This window comes from Prionailurus bengalensis, chromosome A2 (genome assembly GCF_016509475.1).
Source record: "Prionailurus bengalensis isolate Pbe53 chromosome A2, Fcat_Pben_1.1_paternal_pri, whole genome shotgun sequence".
Taxonomy (NCBI): domain Eukaryota; kingdom Metazoa; phylum Chordata; class Mammalia; order Carnivora; family Felidae; genus Prionailurus; species Prionailurus bengalensis.
This window is the reverse complement of record NC_057348.1, coordinates 145547776-145560381: the sequence shown is the minus strand read 5'-3', so window position 1 is coordinate 145560381 and position 12606 is coordinate 145547776. Positions and strand designations below refer to the sequence as shown.

At 39.2% G+C, this 12606-nt stretch overlaps 1 protein-coding gene across 2 annotated transcripts in view; it reads left to right on the top strand.

Annotated features, from left to right (window-relative positions):
- Positions 1–12606, top strand: part of UBE2H (ubiquitin conjugating enzyme E2 H) — a 104734-nt gene that overhangs the window by 53851 nt on the left and 38277 nt on the right. For both annotated transcript variants that reach the window (XM_043589523.1, XM_043589522.1), the window contains exons 2-3: positions 4830–4906; positions 6032–6106. In XM_043589523.1, coding sequence (XP_043445458.1) covers positions 4830–4906; positions 6032–6106 — 152 coding nt within the window. The remainder of the gene's footprint in view (positions 1–4829; positions 4907–6031; positions 6107–12606) is intronic.

The following is a 12606-nucleotide window of genomic DNA, read 5'->3' as shown; positions in this document are numbered from 1 at the left end:
ATCATTATTCTACCAAAAATGCTGATAGTACTTAATAGTGAAATGCTAAGTAAGTAAAACGCAGTATTTTGCGAACAGCTTAGATCAGAGGTGAGTAAAATGTGGCTTTATGCGTTTGTTTAACATATTTTTACCAGAACAGTATCTGAAGGTTATTTTCTGCTTTTAAGCTTTGAAACTGAGAAAGTAATGAAGAAACCTTCTAGTGAGCTCCTGCCAGTCTGCTAGCCTGATCAGAAATAGATCATTATTTTTGTCATTGTAACCTGCCTTCTCATTTGCCTTCCTTGCCCTTGACTTTGCAGCAGAGAGGAGAAAGAAACTCGCGGCCTCTACCATAAACACACATGGTAACAGCAGTCAAGTAATTTTATATTTTTTGTGGGCAAGTCAGTCATTCATGGTGATGAAATGGCTTATTTTTAATGCAGTGTTTTTCTTTCAACTAAACTTAAATTCTTTTTTTCCATCTGATTTAGTTGTCTGTACCATTCCAAGGCAGCATAAATTTAGCACAGCTTCTTCGTTTTACCAACTTGGTAGGAGTTTTAAAGGTTTCATTCAGCTTACTTGAGCTTTTCATATGAAATGGACTCTAAGAACTCTAATTCACTAATAATGTGTAACTAAAGACAGAGCCAGTATATCTGACGTGGAAGACCATACCAGGGATTGTGGGAAAGGGGAGGTTTGGAGCATTGATTTCCTTTAAAAAAAATTTTTTTTAATGTTTATTTTTAATTTTTGAGAGAGAGAGAGAGAGAGAGAGAGAGAGAGAGCGCACAGGCAGGGAAGGGGCAGAGAGAGAAGGGTGCAGAGGATCCAAAGCGGGCTATATGCTGACAACAGAGGAGCCCAACACAGGGCTTGAACTCACCAATCGCGACATCGTGACCTGAGCTGAAGTTGGGTGCTCAACCAAGTGAGCCACTCAGGCGTCCCCGGAGCACTGATTTCTAATCTCATTTTAACATGACTCTTTGGAGAGTAGATAAAAGCATGGGCCAACTCTCAAACAGGTCACAAAATGGAAGAAACCCAGATTTCTTGCAGCCGTGTAAAGGATAGAAATGATCTCAGTTTTCTAGAAGAGCCATCCATGTGGATAACAGAATTTTAAGTGATTAAGAGTAATTGCTGTCAGGGGCACCTGAGTGGCTCAGTCGGTTGAGCGTCCAACTTTGGCTCAGGTCATGATCACACGATTTGTGGGTTCCAGCCCCTCGCCGGGCTCTGTGCTGACAGGTTAGAGCCTGGAGCCTGCTTCTGATTCTGAGTCTCCCTCTCTCTTCGCCTCCCCCCCCCCCCCCCCCCCACATTCTCCCTCTCTCTCTCAAAAATAAATATTTTAATCAGTGCAACTCATAGCAAGTTAGTTCTGGCTAATGAGGAATGCTGCTTCTACAGATTTGCATATTTAAAAAATTAGTTTATGACTTCTTTTGTTAAACTCATTTAAATTTCTGCCTTACTCTATTCTTTCATTATCCTTGTGAATTTATTTGGTTTTGTTTAATGACTGGGATATCTTTATCTGTACTGCTTTATTCAGTTGACTACTACTGGATACCCCAAGCTGAGCAGAAACGTACATTGGAAGAGCTCTGGGTGGGGAGAGGGCATCAGTAAACACTAGTGAAATAAGAGAGTTGGACGCCTAAGCATCTGAGCCACCCAGGCGCCCCTAATTTCCATTTTTAAATTTCACATATTCCAGTAAACCTATTTGCACGTTTCAGATATACTTTGACTTACTTTCAGTAAACTTTTGGTTAGACAATAGCATATATATACGAAAAATCGTTTTTGTAACTCAGTGATAAATGAAACAGTAATGGTTTAATCAGCACCCCAGAAATCCCCCTCAAACCACTTCCCGGTGCTCACAGTCTCCACTAGGGTAGCTACTATCCTGATGTCTGACACTGTTGATTTATTTAGTCTCTTTGAAATGTGTATGGCTGGAATCATATTGTGTCTACTCTTTGGTATCTGGTTTCTGTCACTGTCCTATCTGGGAGACTCATGCACTTAACATGTTGCAATTCATTTTTTCTTGCTGTGCAGTATTCTGTTGGGTGACAACCGTAAGTCCTTTTTAGTATTGGGGAGTCTCTGGGTCGTAACCTAATTTTTGGATTTGTAAGTAGCACCGTGAGCATCCTTGAACCTGTGTTTTGGTGATCACGGCTATACCTGACTATTGGGAGGGTGTATGTGTGGAGCTTTACCACGCCAGCGGTTTTCCAGGATGGTTGAAACTGTGTCACACTCCCACCAGCAGTTTCTGGTTATTTTTTTTATAAAATAACTTCATAAAAGGGAAATTTGAATAAAAGATAAATGCATTTTGAGTTTTGGAATATAGTGTTAAATTTACCCTCAGGAATACTAGTTTGTATTCCACCGAACACGAGGTTTTCATCAGCTCTTTCCTCTTTATCAGTGTATAGTGGAAAAGAGTGGAAAATGTGTGATTTTTAAACTAATGAGTTGAAATTTTTTTAGCTTAATTATGCTCATTCAGTTTTCTTGGCCGTTCTTGTCTTCTCTTTGTCAAGGTGTTTCTCATGTTTCTTATTGCTTTGTAATAACCTTATATATTTTAATTCACATTTTTTGGTCATATGCTGTAGTTGTTTTTCCTTCCTAGGTTGTCCTTTGTTTTAATTTTGCCTTTTATGGGGCGCCTGGGTGGCTCAGTCAGTTGAGTCTCATTTTCCCTCAGGTCTTGATCTCTGGGTCATGAGTTCAAGCCCTGCGTTCGGCTCCATGCCGGGCTTGATGCCTGCTTAAAAAAACGTATACATACCTATTTTTTTGTCTTTTACAATACAAAAGTTTTACGTGTGTGTTTGTGCTTGTATCTGCTAATCTTTTCCTTTCTGGTTTCTGGCTTTGGTGTCATTCTTAGGAAAGCCTTTTTGCCCCGAGATTATTTTTTTATTTTTAAGTGTTTATTTTTGAGAGAGAGCACAAGTGGGGGAGAGGCGGAGAGAGAGGGAGACACCGAATCTGAAGCAGGCTCCAGGCTCTGAGCTGTCAGCACAGCTGAAGTCAGATGCTTAACCTACTGAGCCACCCAGGAGCCCCCAAGATTATTTTTTAAAAAGTCTGTTTTCTTCAAGGGCTGTATTGTGTTTAATTTTGCTTATTGTAACTAGGTTTAACTTACAACACAAGGTGCTCTTTTGGCTCTTTTGTTTGTTTGTTTTAAGACGATTGAAACCTGTTGTACGTTTATTTATTACATAAGCATTAGCTTTGGAATATTTTGCCAGGTGACGGAAGGTGACTAGTCAGGTAGAATTTACCCCAAAGCATCCATGAATGTCTCATTTGACCAAGCGAGAAATGAAGCCCATTTTACAAGGTGGATACCATTTGAGTCCTTTCAGTGTGCATGTGATTAAAATAGTTTTCATTTAGAAAAGAATGAGATCAAAGTAGCATAAACTAAATTGTCTTGTTACATGTCTTCAGCAGAGATTGTTCAAGGCTCTTCAGCAAGGCACTTTCCCAAAAATACGCCCAGCCCCTCTGTTTCATGGCCCGTAGGACCACAAAATAAGAAAGCCAAATATGTAATTTCAAATCTTTTAAAAAGACCCTATTTCTTTCTAGAAGAGAATGTTTTTACATTTCTTTCAGTTCTTTCCCTTTGTATAATAGTACATGCAATTAAAATGTAATTGGCATTGCTGACGGAGAAAGATAAGACCAGTTTATCATAACTGGTTGTTAGGGGTTTAGTTGTTGTTTAATTTCATTGTGAGATTTGAGGGCCCTCCAAAGCCCAGCACCTAAAATTCCTGAGTCATTATTTGTTTGAACTACAAAACAGAAACACAAAACAGGTACATATTAAACCAGTAGCTCTCATTTCTGATTCGGGTTGGTTTGGTTCCTGTAGCTGAATATTAGTACCTTAAAGAGGTGAGAGTCTCAGGGACAGGCAAGTTTTTGAGGAAGAGACCACAGAAGTGTTGCTCCTGTGAGGAGAGCACCAGAACCCAGAGGCCAGTCTAAGGGGCAGAGAGATTTGGAAGGGAGAGAAACCATAGGTGAAAGGAAATACTACAGACAACATTTTGGGTTTTGTTTTTTTAAATATTTTTGCTGGTCTTTTGCATTTAACAGTACTTGTTAGCAAGGTGGCATCACTAATTATTTGATTATTCTCCAAGCCAGGGGGAGAACGGGTGGGGACTTGGCTTATTAGTAAATCCATAATTTTAGGAGCACAGCATTTATAGTTTAGGAGAATCAGTGCTATGCTGAGTATTTGAATTTGACTAAAGGGAATAATGGAGTTTATGTTAAAGGGTCACTGGGAGTAGGTTGGGGAAGAGAGCTCACAGAGGAGAGAAAAACTAAAACTAAGTGCCTGTTTTTCATTTATGTATATGCATTATGTACATGCATTATATCCAATATACATTATGTATTGTATATACATATATATTATGTATATACAAAATGCAGTCTTACACATTTTACATATTTGACCCATTCAGTCCTTACAGAAATTCTATGAAGTGGTGTTTCCCGGTTGTCAAAGAGTGAGTTCATGTTATTCTGCATGGGCCCGCAAAACCAGCAAATGGCGGTCCTGGGATTTGAACTCCAGCCTCTGAATCTAAAGCTCATTCCCTTTCTTTTCACAAGAGTATATATTGCCTTCTAAGTGACCAGAATGACTATGTATATTGTATATTGTCAGTTTCATATCAAATGTTGCTAACACTTTACATAGCATATCTTGGGGATATCATCTTTAGTTCTAGGTAATATAAAGCCTGTGTACTTTCCTTTACCTTCTGCCTTAGCATTGAGAGTAAGCATGAGGTTACGATCCTGGGAGGACTCAATGAATTTGTAGTGAAGTTTTATGGACCACAAGGAAGTAAGTACACATGTTGATGTGCGCTCCTCTTTTTCTTTTTTCTCTACTCCTTAATAAGTAATGAGAATATCAGTTACAGGTGGTGGCGGGGTAGTATATGAACAGTAAATTTAATGCAACTGTAGAACCAGTGAGGAAGTCTTGCTTTTATCATAACTCTTTGTATGCTTTTCTCTTTTATCTCCATGTGACAGTATTAAACATGAATTGTGAATACTCTTGTTTATTTTATTTTTTTTTTTTACTGAATGGCTACTCAGTGGATGGTTTGGGGGAAAGTTTCATGTATTTTTTCTATTTCTGTTTTTGGTTTGGTTAGGGGTGGTCAACAGGGTAGATTGAAATAGGAGGCTGTTATTTACCAATTAATTGAATAGTGCTTAATACTTTACAAAATCAGGTAAATGTAGGGGAGAAATGAGTCTTTGCTTATTTTCCAAGTCTAGATCTTTAAAAAATACATATATTTTTAAAATATTTATTTATTTTTGGTAGAGAGAGGGACCAATCAAGAGCCAAGGAGGGGCAGAGAGAGAGAGAGAGAGGGAGACACAGAATGTGAAGCAGGCTCCAGGCTCTGAGCTGTCAGCACAGAGCCTGATGCAGAGCTCGAACCCGCAAACCCACGAGCCAGGAGATCGTGACCTGAGCCAAAGTCAGACGTTGAGCCAACTGAGCCATCCCAGTGCCCCCAACTCTAGATCTGTTAAAGAAGAGTATTTTAGGGGCGCCTGGGTGGCTCAGTCGGTTAAGCAGCCGACTTCGGCTCAGGTCATGATCTCACAGCCCGTGAGTTTGAGCCCCGCGTCGGGCTCTGTGCTGACAGCTCAGAGCCTGGAGCCTGTTTCGGATTCTGTGTCTCCCTCTCTCTGACCCTCCCCCGTTCATGCTCTGTCTCCCTCTGTCTCAAAAACAAATAAACGTTAAAAAAAAAATTTTTTTTTTTTAAAGTATTTTAATCTGAACATATAATAGCTACTGATTATGGGGTCCCTGACTCTTGAAGGAATTAATTTACAAGGTTTTCGAAAGAGATTAGGATTTAATGTTTCACCTTGACTCAGATTTGTTTTTTAATGTGGAAACACACAGTTACAATGTTTAACATTTTTACTTGTATTTCAGCACCATATGAAGGTGGAGTATGGAAAGTTAGAGTGGATCTTCCTGATAAATACCCTTTCAAATCTCCATCTATAGGTATGTAACTACTCAATTTGTCTCATTAGAGAGTTTTGAAATCAAAGAGAAAAAGGGGGGGGGGGGGAAAGCCTACATTTTATGGGAGATAATTCCAGAAATGGTTACTTAACTGAATTTTTCCTTTTTGGGCTTTGGTTAATTAGTTAGTGACTTTCTGTGGGACTTCCTAGTGTGACAGAAGATGGTGAAATGAACCCTTTGCATGATTGTAATGATCATAACTCTAGATTTTTCTGTCAGGGTAAGATTAAATAATCTTAAAGGCCCACTGTCCATTCAGGCTGAGTAGTAAAATAATAAACCTGTCTTAAGTCTCATTTTAATTGCTAGATTATTGGAGTTAATGTTATGTAGTGTCTATTCTAATTCTGTCATTTAAAAATCCTCTTTAGATCCTCCTTTGCTTTTTGTTCACTCCAACTCTGGGTACCTAGCAGTGAAATCACCCTTTTCCGTTCTCTCCACTCCTCATCGTTTTAGCCCCCTGAGCAGCTGAAGAAAGTAGAGTAGGAGCCTCAGTGGGATTGTATAAAGAGGTACTTTTTCTTCACCTTCATCTTCTTTCTGCCCTAATTGGTGATATTATTAACCCGGCACCCCCGTTAAGGCACTTAGTGACAATTTAGGCGTTTTAGCATCAGATGCTAAAGATGTATATCGGGTTGAAGGTTGACACTTTTTTTTATTTATTTTGAGAGAGAGAGAGAGAGAGACAGTATAAGTGGGGGAGGGTCAGAGAGAGAGAGGGAGAGAGAGAATCCCAAGCAGGCTCCACACTGTTAGCGCAGAGCCCAATGTAGGGCTTGAACTCATGAACCGTGATATCATGACCTGAGCCGAAATCAAGAGTCGGACGCTTAACTGACTGAGCCACCTGGGTGCCCTGAAGGTTGACGCTTGTAAAAATTTCGAGATTGTGTAATGGTAGTAACTCAGCTAATTTAATCTAGGCTTTAAAATTTTCATTCTAAAGATGATTTTGAAATATTATAGAATATTGACCAATTTTAGGAAAGAAGAAAAAAATAAAATTGGAATATATTATGCATTTTTTGACAGTCACACTGATCCTCATGTTCAGATTGCCAGAGTTCATACATCTTGCTACTGCTATGGGCTTGTTTCTGGAAGTAATGCTAGGTCTCTTGGAGTTTAGATACCACACACCGTGCCCACCCTTCAACAAAAGTTTTCTTTCTCCGCCCCCCTCCCCCAAAGAGGTGGACCAAAGACATCCTAAGCTTTAGGTTTTGATTCTAGGCCCCCACCTTTCTGTCTAGGATAAGTAATGTGAAAAAGATAGGATCGTTGCAGACTAATTTTCATTCAAATGCAGCGGCTTCTCCCGCACCATCTAGCCACTTCCTGCTCTCAAGCTTTGTGTCTTAAAAACACTACAGAGCACCTATAACTCCTTCTTAGGCTGCGAACTCTCTCGGTGTTCATTTTAAGGATAAATTGGTGATTTCCTTTTAAGGTCTCTGGGCTGATTTTTCTAAACTCGGGGAGGGAGAAGATACTTTATGAATGATTGAATTGGAAATTTCCCTCTTGCTACAAGGGCCTCTGAGGTGTAGGGTTCTCAGATGGTGAAATAGGAAGGGAGCTGTGAGGTGTTGCATTTTTGAGATAATCCCCAAGTATATCTGATTTAATGCCTGTATAGTTGGGGCAGCACCCCTTCCTAGCTCCATCCCAGGGAGATGGAATGTGGTGTTACTCAGTTTGGGAGGGCTTTTCTTTCACGTTGTGGTTGCCTGTCCCCCATTCATCTCTTCTTTTGATACAGGCATCTGAACTTGGGTGTAGTTGAGCGGTATGATCTTCAAATCTTTACATGTGGAATGTCCACACCATATACATTCATTCAGATATATTTCATAAGTGTCTGTTTGCTTAAAGACTAAAAGCATGCTGGATATAGTTTTGAGCCCTGAATTCCTAGTTAGAAAGAAAATAGTATAGCTGTTTAACAGGCAACTATAGAAAACAATTACATATCCTGTAGAAATGTAGTTATTTCTCAAACCTTATCTTATTTTTCCAGATAATCTGTTTCATCATAACTTTCAAAGTAAAAATGTCTTAACTTGGCCTGGTTTGTTTATTAACTAATGACGCAATAGAAGCCTATGTACTTTCTTAAATTAATGATGTAATATGAAATTGCTTGGGACAAATGACTAGGCTGATTTAACTTCTTCATAATTTTTCCTTTGCCTTGCTGTGCGCTTTTAGAACTTGGTAATGCTTACAGATGCGTACCATCTTCTCTTAGGGAAGTAGGTCTAGTTGAAATATTTGTACAAGCTGTGTTTGTTTCCTCCAAAGGAAGGATTGCATAAGAGAGTTATAATCAGTTGTGTGTGGTGACCCGTTTTCAGGTCATCAACAATGTAATTGTTGAATTTGCCTTAAACATTTTGAGAGGTAGTAGCTCATTTAGAATAGGCGAGGTTTCCTTTTTGAGTTGTATAGATAGTTGTAGAATTATGCAGAAGGTCAAGGAGATGAGATAAACCCAGACTTAAGGTTCTTTTTAAACCCTGCCCCTGTAGTATCTAGGCAGGCATACCCTTCTTCCTGAGCCAAATTTTGAGGTCTTAAATATTAAGATATGCAGGATTAAGCATCCTTAATGCTTAGGTCCTGGAATGTTAAAAAAAATTTATATATATATGTTTGGTATTTATTGATTTTTTTGTAAATGTTTATTTATTTTGAGAGAAAGCGTGCACGCGTGTGGGTGAGGGGCAGACAGAGAGAGAGAGAGAGAGAGAGAGAGAGATTGAGATTGAGAGAGAATCCCAAGCAGGTTCCATGCTGTCAGTACAGAGCCTGACTGGAGTTCAGTCTCACAAACTGTGAGATCATGACCTGAGCCGAAATCAAGAATCTGACGCTCAACTAGCTGAGCCACCCAGGTGCCCCAATTGGTTGATTGATTGACTGATTGATTGATTGTATAAATGCTCCATATTCTTAGTATGAATGTAAGAAGGTCCAGGTGACAAAAAATAAAGAAAAATTAAAAGTGTCTCATAATCCTGTCCCTCAATGGATATCATCATTACATCCTGGTATATGTACTTTAAGACAATTTTCTATGTACATTTAAGTATATATTCAATATAATTTGACATGCTTATCTTTCAGAGTATCCTTTAAATACATTTTAGAGAGGGGTACCTGGGTGGCTCAGTCGGTTGAGCGTCCAACTTTGGCTCAGGTCATGATCTCACGGTTCGTGAGTTCGAGCCCCGCATGGGGCTCTGTGCTGATAGCTCAGAGCCTGGAGCCTGCTTCGGATTCTGTGTGTCTCTCTTTCTGCTCTCTCCCCACTCATACTCTGTATCTCTCTCAAAAATAAATAAAACATTAAAAAAAATAAGTTTTGGAGAGTTTTTCAGAAGTTACATGATTGCCTGAGTTATAAGTAAAAATGTTCTTTGAAAACAATTTATATCATTATATAAGTGTTGTGGTTTTTTTTGAAAATAGCAATAAAGCTATCTCAAATTATCTTTGGAAAGAGAAGGAATATAAACAGACGATATATATAGAAGGAATATAAGCAGGTTATGAACTGACTTTTTAAATGCCATCATCTTAAGCTGGTCTTTTGGAATTTTATATTCTCTTTGAGTATCATAAGCAATGATGTTTATGAAATCATCTTGATGCTTTGAGGCTGGATATAAATTTTTGAGATGGCTAAAGATCCTTTAATTTCACAGAATAAGATGATGGAAAAGCTGAGTAACATCAATCGGAGTGTAAAATGATATATGATTATGAAATTGGCTTAAGAATTATGATTTTGTTGTGAACTGGCCCTAACAGCACTTTCAAAGAGAATTTATAAAACTCCTAATCAGTTGTAACATCATTGAAGTAAGTATTTGCATAGCTTTCCAGAGAGACTGCTTTGAAATAAATCATATTTGAATTAAAAAATGTTTAATGTTTTATTTATTTTTGAGAGAGAGGGAGACAGAGTGTCAGCAGGGGAGGGGCAGAGAGAGAGGGAGACACAGAATCCAAAGCAGGCTCCAGGCTCTGAGCTGTCAGCACAGAGCCTGACCCCAGGCTCAAACTCACGGAACGCGAGATCATGGCCTGATCGTAGTTGGACGCATAACCGACTGAGCCACCCAGGCTCAGAATCTTGAAGTTCAGATTTATTTGAAAGTTCAGACTTTGTATTTTTCATTCAGAAACATTCCTAGAATGCTTAGTCACCAACTATATAGAGTTAGGAGAGTGTGCTTGATCAGTGGTGTGGATATCAGGAAAGAGCTCTTCTGGCCCTCATTCTCCTTGACCATGAGACTGATACTCAACTGTTGTTCTTCTAAAAAATGACATCATGGAATTAAATGAACTCTGCATGTTTGATATTGACCAATATGCTAAATACTCAGGATAGATGGCGTTCTACTAGGCAATTAGGAAGATCATGTAAGGCTCTCACTATTTAGAAGGTCAATATAAATAAAATATTGGATAGACTTTAGTGACAACACTTGATTGCTTTTTAGGAGAGGTGTGGGTTAGTGGCTGAGAGAGAGTGTATGGAAAAGATACGCTTTTACAAGAACGGTGAGTTTCTTTTTTGAGAATACAGTTTTTACAGAGCTTCAGAGATGTGAAGGTGTGCATAAGGAGTTTAGAACACTGTTTCAAAACCTCAAGTAATCCCCAGTCCATGAAGATTTGGGGTTTTTTTGCAGAGAAGTTGCTACAGAGAATATGCCATATTTCTCTAGATTCAGTTTCCAGCATGTGCTCATCTATTAAGAGAATGTTTTTACCAAAGGAAACAGACTTGTAGTTGATGAGGGGGTGAAATAAAGATGAGTGATGCCATTTATAGAGGGTAAAATAGAGCAGCTTTGAATAAAAATTCAAAAGTAACCAATAAGCGTAGGGTACAAAATAGTTTTATGTCTACTCCAGAGAATGCTTATTAAAAAAGTGAGAGGGAGGGGCGCCTGGGTGGCGCAGTCGGTTAAGCGTCCGACTTCAGCCAGGTCACGATCTCGCGGTCCGTGAGTTCGAGCCCCGTGTCAGGCTCTGGGCTGATGGCTCGGAGCCTGGAGCCTGCTTCCGATTCTGTGTCTCCCTCTCTCTCTGCCCCTCCCCCGTTCATGCTCTGTCTCTCTCTGTCCCCAAAAAAAAAAAAAAAAAAAGTTGAAAAAAAAATGAAAAAAAAAGTGAGAGGGGGCGCCTGGGTGGCTCAGTCGGTTAAGCGTCTGACTTCAGCTCGGGTCATGATCTCGCGGTCCGTGAGTTCGAGTTCCGCGTCAGGCTCTGGGCTGATGGCTCAGAGCCTGGAGCCTGCTTCAGATTCTGTGTCTCCCTCTCTCTCTGACCCTTCCCCGTTCATGCTCTGTCTCTCTCTGTCTCAAAAATAAATAAACATTAAAAATATTAAAAAAAAAAAAAAAAGTGAGAGGGGTGCCTGGGTAGCCCCGTGGGTTAAGTGGTCAATCGTCCAAGTCTTGATTTTAGCTCAGGTCACGATCTCAAGGTCGGTTGTGAGAGAGAGCCCCATGTGCTGATAGCACAGAGTCAAACCCGCCTGGGATTCTCTCTCTCCCTTTCTCTGTACCCCCTCCCCAACTCGTTCTCTTGTTTTTGTTTCTCTCTCTCTCTCTCTCTCTCTCTCTCTCTCTCTCTCTCTCAAAATAAACTTAAAATGAGAGATACAGGACTTAACACATTGGCAGGTTAAGCATTGTTGGCAAAGGTATTCTGATACAGCCAACTTAGTATATACTAACTGAAGATTTTATATTGAGTGATTTTACTTAAATTATCCTAAGATTCAGAATTGTGCACTAAAATGAATGTGTAAGTATGCAAATTGCAGTGTTACTTTAAAAACTTTTATTTTAAAAAGTTTGAAGCAATCTAAATGACCCAGTAGATCATAAAGTAGTTAAATTATGGTACGTCTTAATGGACAAAATGCTTTAGTCATGACTAATGTTTTAACTCTATCTTTAAAGGAACACACAGGAAAATGGTAATCTTGTATAGCATTAACTCTAATTTTTTCCATGAAATTCCAAGTATGAATGCCAAAATATTGTTACAGTTATCCATGGCTGTAAAAGGGATTAAAAACGTTTTTGGGGGTGCCTGACTGACTCAGTTGGTTAAGAGGCCAACTCTTGATTTAGACTCACGTCATGATCTCATGGTTTGAGTTTGAGCCCCACATTGGGCTCTGCACTGACAGCATGGAGCCTGTTTGGGATTTATTCTCTTTCCTTCTCTCTCTGCCCTTCCCCCTCTCATGCTCACTCTCTCTCACTCTCTCAAAAAAAAAAAAAAAAAAACTTAAAAAAGGGATTAAAAACATTTTTCTATAACTTCTAAATAATAGTAAGTTCCTTTATACTATATATATATGAATTATATATAAGTTTTTCTTTATTTATTTTGAGAGAGAACATGCATGTGCGAGTCAGGGAAGGCCAGAGAGAGAA